General features: G+C 40.7%; 1 protein-coding gene across 3 annotated transcripts in view; it reads right to left on the minus strand.

Moving 5' to 3' along the window:
• ASB11 (ankyrin repeat and SOCS box containing 11) overlaps window positions 1-10,415 on the minus strand; it is a 31,530-nt gene that overhangs the window by 822 nt on the left and 20,293 nt on the right. For all 3 annotated transcript variants that reach the window (XM_025373089.1, XM_025373088.1, XM_025373090.1), the window contains exons 4-6: window positions 6,561-6,711; window positions 2,912-3,046; window positions 1,272-1,463 (exon numbers count right to left, since the gene is read on the minus strand). In XM_025373089.1, coding sequence (XP_025228874.1) covers window positions 1,272-1,463; window positions 2,912-3,046; window positions 6,561-6,711 — 478 coding nt within the window. The remainder of the gene's footprint in view (window positions 1-1,271; window positions 1,464-2,911; window positions 3,047-6,560; window positions 6,712-10,415) is intronic.

Consider the following 10,415-nt stretch of genomic DNA (forward strand, 5'->3'; position numbering starts at 1 on the left):
AAAAAAAAAAAAAAAAAAAAAAAAAAAAAAAAAAAAAAAAACGAGTGCACATTCTGGGGTCAGATGGCTCAGAATCTTACCTAATTCTATTATATAGCTAGCTGTGTGACCTTGCCTATGCTTTTCTTTTCCCATTTGTACCTGGCATAGCAACCAGCTACTACCGAATAAAGTTCCCACTGCTCTAAAGTTGTAAAAATTCAGTGAGATTGATCTATGTTTCAAATTTAGCCCAGTGCCTGGCACACGTAAAGCTGAATAATGATAATTGTCTTAATATTCTCCAAGCACACAAATAATCAATATAGGCTCAAAATATTTTCTTACTGTATAGATGTAAGAAGTTCTCTTCTGAATTTCAGATGCTCGCCTTACCTCTTCTGGCATCATAGTTGCTCTTAATGCCCGTGGTGGAAATGGGAATGAAGCAATGAGGTATGCAGACCCACCTACTCCCTGATCTGGGGAACAGGCACGCAACCTCACCATTTAGTCGGGTTTCTGAAATACTCTGTGTCCTCCCCTACTGACTCTGACTCAAGTCTTTTGAATTTGCCATCAGATTGTCTCCCAACATTACAAAGAGTTTTGGTTTGCTCAATCATATGCTTATGCCAGGACAGAAATGGAAATTCAACATTTTTGGGGTAAAAACAAGGTTTTCTGGTTTTCTTTTTTTGAGACGGAGTCTCGCTCTGTTGCCCAGGCTGGAATGCAGTGGTGGAATCTCGGCTCATTTCAACCTCCGCCTCCCAGGTTCAAGCAATTCTCCTGCCTCAGCCTCCTGAATAGCTGGAACCACAGACACCAGCGACCACACCCGGCTAATTTTTGTATTTTTAGTAGAGACAGGATTTCACCATGTTGGTCAGGCTGGTCTCCAACTCCTGACCTTGTGATCCATCCGCCTTGGCCTCCCAAAGTTCTGGGATTACAGGCGTGAGCCACCACACCCGGCCAGTTTTCTGGTTATTTTCTTGTTATGGAAAATACAAAGCAACACTCTGGTTATATGTAAATGCCCCTTGGTTTTTAGTGAATATACACAGCATATAAAATCCCAGAAGACAGGTCAGTGACAGCAGAGCTTGTCACCTCCCACAATGCCACCTTCAATTAAAAAGAAAAAGGAAAGAGAAAGGAAAAAGAAAAGAAAGAAAAAAAAGGAAAAAGAATAAAAGAAAAGAAAAAGGAAAAAAATGCTACAGATGAGACAGGAAGGGGAGAGAATGTGCTTATGGAAGAAGAATGGATACCCAGCCCTTGGTTACCTTCACGGAGCAAGAGCGCCTGCTCCACGCTGCTTTTTGGAGCCGCCAGATCAAGCGCACTTTTGCCCTGAGCATTTCTACGCTTCAGGTTAGCTCCATAGTCGGTTAGCAGGTGGATGACCTCCACATTGGACTGCCTTGCTGCAGCATGGAGTGGGGTGTCCAGCCACTGGCCATGGTCGACACTGGCTCCTTAACAAAACAGATGGCCACAATTCAACACTAAATGGTAATGTAAAGCACAATGAGCTTCAAATATAGTAATTGCATATAAAGACATTTTAAGTACCATGACATATTTGACAAATCTTTGAAAACATGTGATTTAAGCCTAGAACCTCAGCAATGCCTACTAAGACTACTTGAAATTATTTGATGAGAAAAGTGAATTTAGATATTTTTAATTATTTTAAATATTTGCTTTCCCATACAAACTGTGTGGCATACAAAATAAAGTATTTGAGGCTCTTGTTACATAGTTATTATGTTTGGGGGCAAAAGATAAAGCTAAGTTTATTTAGTATTTATATTATTTGGGGCTCAAGAAATGATTTCTGAACTGACTACAGAGAATAGTAAATGATGGGAAGTAAAAAAGACAAAAACTTCCTCAAGATAAAAATTCACAATAAAGGTTTTTACTACAATCTCCACCTTTATGTCAGGGGCTAAGTTTGTTGAATCTTTAGTCAAATAATAGTTTCAAGATATTTCATTTTTCCAGCCAAGCACAGTGGCTCACACCTGTAATTCCAGCACTTTGGGAGGCTGAGGTGGGTGGATCACCTGTGGTCAGGAGTTCAAGACCAGCCTAGCCAACATGGTAAAACCCTGTCTCTACTAAAAATACAATAAATTAGCCGGGTGTGGTGGTGTGCGCCTGTAATCCCAGGTACTCAGGAGGCTAGGGCAGGAGAATCGCTTGAACCCTGGAGGTGGAGGTTGCAAGTGAGCTGAGGTCGCGCCATTGCCCTCCAACCTGGGCAATAAGAGCGAAACTTCATCTCAAAAACAGGAAAAAAAAAAAAAGAAAAAGATAGTTCATTTTTCCACAGACTCTCGGTTTCTGTATATGCCTTTTAGAATTGCTTTTAAAATGACTAGATACTGTAGCAGGATAGATATAAACTAGCCTGTAGCAAATGTCTGTTGTTTTTACTGTCCAGCATCTTCTTGGCAAGCATACCTAGATTTCCCGAAGGGAAACCACCCTCTTGTGAGTTTCAGTTCTTGTGTTTCCAGGGAAGCCTAATAAATGCAGAGTAGGTTGAAATCTAGGCCTAAACCAATCAATGTATTGTATTTCCTTGGCCCCCATGAGGGGTTCAAAGATGGGCATGTGACTCAAAAAGAGCCAATGCTCTTTCTTGCTGTGTATGGATAAGGAGGGCTGTAAGCCCAGGTATTGCTGGCAGCCATCTTGTGACAACCAGGGAGAACAATACCAGGTAAATGGAGTTAACATCAAAGAAAGCAGGACTGAGAAATACAGTCATTTCTCTAGAGAAGTTTTGTTTTTAGCATTCAAACATAAAATGCTAACCGAATATTTTTCAACCGTGACAAGAACTTCATCTTTGAAGGTATAGAAAACCAACAAAGTTAATAGGTTTCTTCATGAAAATAATTTTGGAAATTACCTAATTCTAGAAGTTTCTTCACACAGTCTACCCTCTGGTAGGTGCACGCCACATACAGGGGAGTTCCAAGCTGAGGCACCTCATGGTCAATGTTAACATTATTTGCCAGCAGGATCTCCATGCACTCTCTGTGACCTGGTGGAACACAAGATACCCTCACTCAAGTAAGGGACATATTAAATATTCACAGAATTATAGGATTGCTTATCTGAAATGGGCTTTAGAAATAACTTAGGTTGGCCAGGTGCAGTGGCTCAAGCCTATAATCCCAGCACTTTGGTAGGCTGAGGTGGGTGGATCACCTGAGGTCAGGAATTTGAGACCAGCCTGGCCAACATGGTGAAACCCCATCTCTACTAAAAACACCAAAATTAGCCGGGCATGGTGGCACATGCCCGTAATCTCAGCTACTCGGGAAGCTGAGGCAGGAGAATCGCTTGAACCCAGGAGGTGGAGGTTACAGAGAGCTGAGATCGCGCCGCTGCACTCCAGCTTGCCTGACAGAGCAAGACTCTGTCTCAAAATACATAAATAAAAAAAATAAGTAACCTAGATCTCTTTTTGCAGTAGAAAAAAAAATTTTTTTGTTTGTTTTTGGAAATCTTAGGTAGAAACCCCCAAAATAATGCCAATAAAAAGAGGAGCATGGCCATGCTTCCCCACTCCAGCTTCTCTTTGCAACCCGATTTAACTTGAACTAAACTAAGGGCTCCAAGTAGCACAGTTGAAATCACTTTCCAGAATGATGCCACCATTTTACAAATGGAAGTGACAAGACCCAGAGGGACAAACGACTAGGCCTATTATTACTCTGAAAAGCTAGTACTCAAACCCAAGGGAACCCTGTCCCCTCTCCATTACAAATCTCTCATTCTCTTCTTTCTCCATGATGTGAGATTGGATATATGGCCTGCAACTTTATTTTGGTTAGTCTGGAAAATACCTATGAGAAAGAATAAAGAAGTCTTACGTGTAGAATATATTTAAATACACTTTCAAATTCAGTGGCTAACAACAACTATGTAAGCAAGCATTCTCTTTTGAGAGTTTGCCCAATAAATAGATAGACATGATTAATTCGCAACCTGTGAATGCTTCGTTCAGGAGAGAGTGCTTCTGAGGTATTGATGGGAGCTTGCAAAGAGTTAGTTCTCTTTGAAGATTTAAATGTCTCCCTAAAAAAATCATGTCATTACTAATTAATTTAGCCAACCTATTCTTTGCCGATAACATAAAAGTAAGCTTCATTTTAGACCTACCTGATTTATCACAAATTCTAAATTAAGTATAAATATGCATTAAAATGTACAAATCAGGACTGTCAATTCAAACTATTTGTTCACATAATTAAATATTATACCTGGATTACAGCATCAGTATGTCAAGGTATTGATTCAAACTATGACTCAGCTTGTTCATAGAGGTTTAGAGCTATAAGAATCCAGAAATAATATCTGGTAAGTCCCTAAAACTACTTGGAAAATACAGGGTATTTAACACATATTTTTGAATAATTCTTGTCTTTTTTTTGAAGAACAAGAAACAGCCTAGTTTGAGTTAAATTTAAATATTCTCAGAAAGTTTTAAAAATGAATACAGAAAAGTTAAATGGCTAGCACTAATACAAAGTGTATAAAATAATGAATTTGCTAATCATGCTTCCATTCTGTGGATATTTATCCTTAACATGCTTTTACAATACAGAAAAATATACAGAAACACACAAAGTATGGGTTTATTACGAGCATATATATGTTTTATAGGCACACAGATACCAAAAGCTCCAAATATAATCAGCCAAGCACTGCAGACATACCTAATTAATTCAAACCATTCCCAATACTTATCAATTTTTAAACATTTGTACGGAAATACAAATAATATTAATTTTTACTTCAAACATTTATATCAAATCAATATTAAATTTTTAATAGAGACTTTTTGTAATACCAGCACTTTGGAAGGCTGAGATGGGTGGATCACCTGAGGTCAGGAGTTCGAGACCAGCCTGGCCAACATGACGAAACCCTGTCTCTACTCAAAAATACAAAAATTAGCTGAGCACTGTGGCAGGTGCCTGTAATCCCAGCTACTTGGGAGGCTGAGGCAGGAGAATCGCTTGAACCCCGGAGGTGGAGGTTGCAGTGAGCCAAGATTGTGCCATTGCACTCCAGCCTGTGAGACAGAGCAAGACTCTGTCTCAAAAAAAAAAAAAAAAAAAAAAGACTTATATGGCCGAGCACGGTGGCTCACGCCTGTAATCCCAGCACTTTGGGAGGCCTAGGCAGGTGGATCACCTGAGGTCAGGAGTTCGAGACCAGACTGACAAACATGGTGAAACTCCGTCTCTACTGAAAATAGAAAAATTAGCCAATTGTGGTGGCGGGCACCTGCAATCCCAGTACTTGGGAGGCTGAGGCAGGAGAATCGCTTGAACCTGAGAGGCGGAGGTTGCAGTGAGCAGAAATCATACCACTGCACTCCAGCCTGGGCAATAGCATGAGACTCTGTCAAAAAAAAGAAAAAAAGAAAGAAAGACATTTATATCGTTTCCAAAGTAGTTCATTACTCTACAAATTAAAGGACTTACATGATGTTTGGGAAATGACTAACATCAGCTATTATTTAATAAATGTGTATTAAATACATTTAGAACATAAAATACATAGATAAATTTAGATTTGGGTCTTTTGCATCATTTAAGGTAATCCACTGGAAAAAAAATTGGCAAGTGACATGTTTAATAACCTGGAACAAATCTTTCACTTTTGCCTTTTGAAATAAAGTATTTCATCCCAAATTACACCAGCAAAGATCACTATTCTAGAGTGTTTTAACTTCACCATTGTATTTCTGATCTCAGTTAAGAGAACAACTCCCTCACTGGCTATCATCAAAATGTCGCTCTTTGGGTGTGTGACCTTTGACAAATGGCCTTGTCCTTTCAGTGGCATCTTCTCCTTCATGTCTAGTCTGTGCATATAGTTTCTAAATTCCTTAAATTTACTATTTTCCTTCACTTTGAAATTAACTGACAACACAGGAGTCTGGAGTCACCTTCAAGATTTCCAATGCTATACTTTGGAAAGTTGCAGCCTTTTCTTTCCCATAATTATGACTTTGAAGTCATCAGTCCATCTAGATTGTGTAACTTATTATGAACAGTTACATTTACTATTCCATTAGAGATAGTATCAGCCTTGGGTTTCAGATACTTTCATAGTTTATTTTAGGTTAGTGGTTGGTATTTTATGGACTTTAGAGGATAAGCTATTCTTGCCTACCAAGGACAGAGACATAAGCATAGTACAATTCAAGTAAGTCACAACTACTGCCTTGGCTGTACCAGCTGCCACCAAAACACCAGCAAAGAGGCTCTGGAAAGGTCTGCCAACAGACCATCCCCAGGAAATGGGACATCTGAGTCAGGAAAGCATTCCGAAGTTATAAGTAGAGTTCTTTGTGCCACACTGGTATTTCCTGAAGATTTAGACAAATTGAAGTTACTGCTGTGGGATTTCTAGGCCACATATATTCTAATGGTGAGGAAGATCAGGGTCACCCTTGAATGACTAACACTAGACCATTGATTCATACAGATTGGAGTGAGCCCATCAATGTTTCACATGCATTGTGGTGGCTCATTTACCTCTCTTCACTGCCTCATGGATGGGCGAGGCCAGGTGCACCTCAAACTGGGCCTTGGCTCCAAACTCCAGCAGCACATTGACACATGCAGCACTGCCGCTGCAGCAAGCATTGAAGAGGGGCGTGGCTCCGTGAACTGTCACTCCATTGACCTAATGACAGGCAAAGAGAGAGCCAGAGGATTTGTTATTTCATTCTCACCATCTCCAAGTATGTCTTCCTGTGTATTTGCCTAGAGGAATTCCCCGTGCTGGTGAATAGGTGAGGGAACTCCACATCTTTACAGTATTATGAAACTTCATGAAGTTATTGGGTGGATTGAGCGAGTTACTATATGTCAAACACTTAAAACATTATGTGTCGCCCAGTAAGCACTCAATAAGCATTTGCAACAACAATTATTTCCATTTTCCATTTTCCATTAATATGACTCCCCTCTGAATCATGAACAAACATGGCAGGAACCAAAAGCACTGGAGAAATCAGCTAGCTGTGGTCCCAAAATCCATGCTTACAAAATCCTTGGCAATTCTCCACAGATCTACTGTCTTTCTTGCCACAACTTCCTCTCTGGTCTACTATAATCCAAGCAAATTACGCATGCCAGCTGTTACTTCTAAAGATAGCATGACCAAGCCAAAGGGACATAGAAAACAGCCATCAACATGGTGTCTGCAACCATCTTTGGTACCTTGTAGGGATGTGGGAAGCACATGAGAACCAGCAGGGCTGGGAAACATCTTTGTGTATCAACAATAGATTGGAAAGAACATCAGGAACTGCAGGAGTGGTAGGGAGCTCTGATGCCATTGAAATGTAGGACAGTCAAGTTTTTGATGTGAAACAATTTTGCTTCAACAAATAAGGATACATGCTTGTGATAATCAGGATTCTAAATGTCCTTGCTTTGGACACAAAAAAAGACTTGTTTCCAGAGTTGCAATATAACCCGTGAAACAGGGTCTTGCTCTGTTATCCAGGCTGGAGTGCAGTGTTGTGATCATAGCTCACTGCAGCCTTGAATTCCTAGGCTCGAGCGATCCTCCTGCCTCAGCCTCCTGAGCAGCTGGGACTACAGGCATGCACCACTATGACCCACAAATTTAGAAGAATTATTTGTAGACAGGGTCTAGCTATGTTGCCCAGGCTGGTCTCAAACTCCTGGGTTCAAATGATCCTCTTGCCTCAGCCTGCCAAAGGGCAGGGATTACAGTTGTGAGCCACCACACCCAGCCTAACCCCCATTAAATTGGAAAGTTAAAGATAAGATGCTAAGATGGCAGAGACAGGCAAGGTCAGGGGAAAATGTGTGTCAATTCATATTGCTAGGGGTTTCTATATTTTTACTAAAAAGTATTTGGTAGGACTAGTTTGATTTGTGTTTTTCTAAGTATCATCCTCATCCCCAGTCTAGGAATTTGTCTTCTTATGTGATTTCCTATAAATTTCTCTCTTAGTTCACATCAGCAAACATTTATTGAGCATCTACTAGGTGCTAATGTTTTGGAAACAATGATAAGACAATTGCCTCTCCTTGAGTAGGCTGAACAATTGCCTCTCCTTGAGTAGGCTGAATTCTATTAGGGAAGACAAACACAAAAAGAAGTTTTTATTGTTTTTTGTTTTTTCGGACGGAGTCTTGCTCTGTCGCTAGGCTGGAGTACAGTGGTATGATCTCGGCTCACTGCAACCTCCGCCTCCTGGGTTCAAGAGATTCTGCTGCTTAGCTTCCTGAGTAACTGGGATTACAGGTGCCCGCCACCACGCCCAGCTAATTTTTGTATTTTTAGTAGAGACGGGGTTTCACCATGTTGGCCAGGATGGTCTTGATCTCTTGATCTCGTGATCCACCTGCCTCGGCCTCCCAAAGTGCTGGGATTACAGGCGTGAGCCACCGCGCCTGGCGAAAAATAAATCATTTTGAAAATATAATAAAGAATTTAGATGACTATGGGAGTAGGACAAAGGAGAGGATAGACTTGGGAAAAACTTAGAAAGTAAAATTGCAGGAGTTTTTTATTAATTAGATAGGGAGATGAAAGAAGTAAGATGACTCTCAGGTTTGCAGCTTGGGAAACCAAGAGGATGTTTCACCAGGCCTCTGAAACTAGGAACCCAAGATGAGGAGCAGGTCCCAGAGGGAAGAACATGATAAGCACAGTTACAGATGCACTGAGTTTGAGGTATTCATGGGACTGCCAATTCTGGGGGACTTTCTACTGAAGGCCAACTTTCTCTTATTTCATTTCTCATTCTGATTTAAATGTTAAATGGTGTGATACAGTATTTATTGGCTGTTTCTTTATAAACCTGACAAAGACAAAGAAACATGTCTTATTCTTCTCTTTGTGCCCAACAAAACCTCCTCTCTGACCTGATATTGTCAGCAGTCTGCCTGTGACTCCAGTCATCTAGCTTGAAAGGAAAAGGCTCTCACACAGCCTTCTTTCATCATTACCCATGAGCTGACTAAGCGGTGACTTAGAGAAGCACTATCTAATGAAAATGCACGACCACTTGGCAGGGCACGGTGGCTCACACCTGTAATCCCAGCACTTTGGGAGGCCAAAGTGGGCGGATCACCTGAGGTCAGGAGTCTGAAACCAGCATGGCCAACATGGCAAAACCCCATCTGTACTAAAAATACAAAAATTAGCTGGGCGTGGTGGCGGGCACCTGTAATCCCAGTTACTCAGGAGTCTGAGGCAGGAGAATCGTTTGAATCTGGGAAGCAGAGGTTGCAGTGAGCTGAGATTGTGCCACTGCACTCCAGCCTGGGCAATAGTGTTAGTGAGACTCTGTCTTAAAAAAAATAAAGAAGGGGAAAAAAAATTGAAAAAAGAAAATGCACGACCACAATGGCCTCAGGAAAAGTAGTTTCACAAGGAAGACTTTTATATTCAGTTCTCCATGTGGAAACCCAATTTCCACATAAAATTTTTTTAAATTGTCATTAAGCACTTAAAAACATTGCAGTTCATAAAATAAATATTGCAAGGACTGAGTTAAACAACAAAATTAGAAACAAAGAGCATCTGGCAACTAAATACAGAAGATTTTTAGAAGTTGTGATTTTATGATTCTATTCTGGTATCTATATTATATAATGCACCTCAGTCACGCTTCGAAAAAAGTTCGGAGATAAATTTAAAATAAGATAAAGTCCAATTCTGTAGATTTCCCCCAATGTATTGTTTATTAAAAGGTCATTTATTTTGATAATTTTGCTCAATAAAAATAGTTGTCCATTGAAGATGTTGAATTAAGAGTGTTTTCTATTGTTCTTTAAAATCTTGTTATTAAGCCTCATACAGTGTTAGTGGGATTATGAATTAGTACAACCATTATGGGGAACAGTTTGGAGGTTCCTCAGAAAACTAAAAATAGAGCTGCCATATGATCCAGCAATCTTACTGCTGGGTATATACCCAAAAGAAAGGAAAACAATACATCAAAGAGATATCTGCACTCCCGTGTCTGATGCAGCACTGTTCACAATTGCGAAGACCTGGAAGCAACCCAAGTGTCCATCAGCAGATGAATGCATAAAGAAAACATGGTGGCTGGGCACGGTGGCTCACGCCTGTAATCCCAACACTCTGGGAGGCCAAGGCGGGTGGATCACGAGGTCAGAAGATCGAGACCATCCTGGATAACACAGTGAAATCCCGTCTCTACTAAAAAATACAAAAAAAAAAATTAGCCGGGCGTGGTGGCGGGCGCCTGTAGTCCCAGCTAATCAGGAGGCTGAGGCAGGAGAATGGCGTGAACCCGGGAGGCGGAGCTTGCAGTGAGCCGAGATCACGCCACTGCACGCCAGCCTGGGCGATAGAGCAAGACTCTGTCTCAAAAAAAA

The sequence above is a fragment of the Theropithecus gelada genome, chromosome X (assembly GCF_003255815.1).
Source record: "Theropithecus gelada isolate Dixy chromosome X, Tgel_1.0, whole genome shotgun sequence".
In the NCBI taxonomy this organism is placed as follows: Eukaryota; Metazoa; Chordata; class Mammalia; order Primates; family Cercopithecidae; genus Theropithecus; species Theropithecus gelada.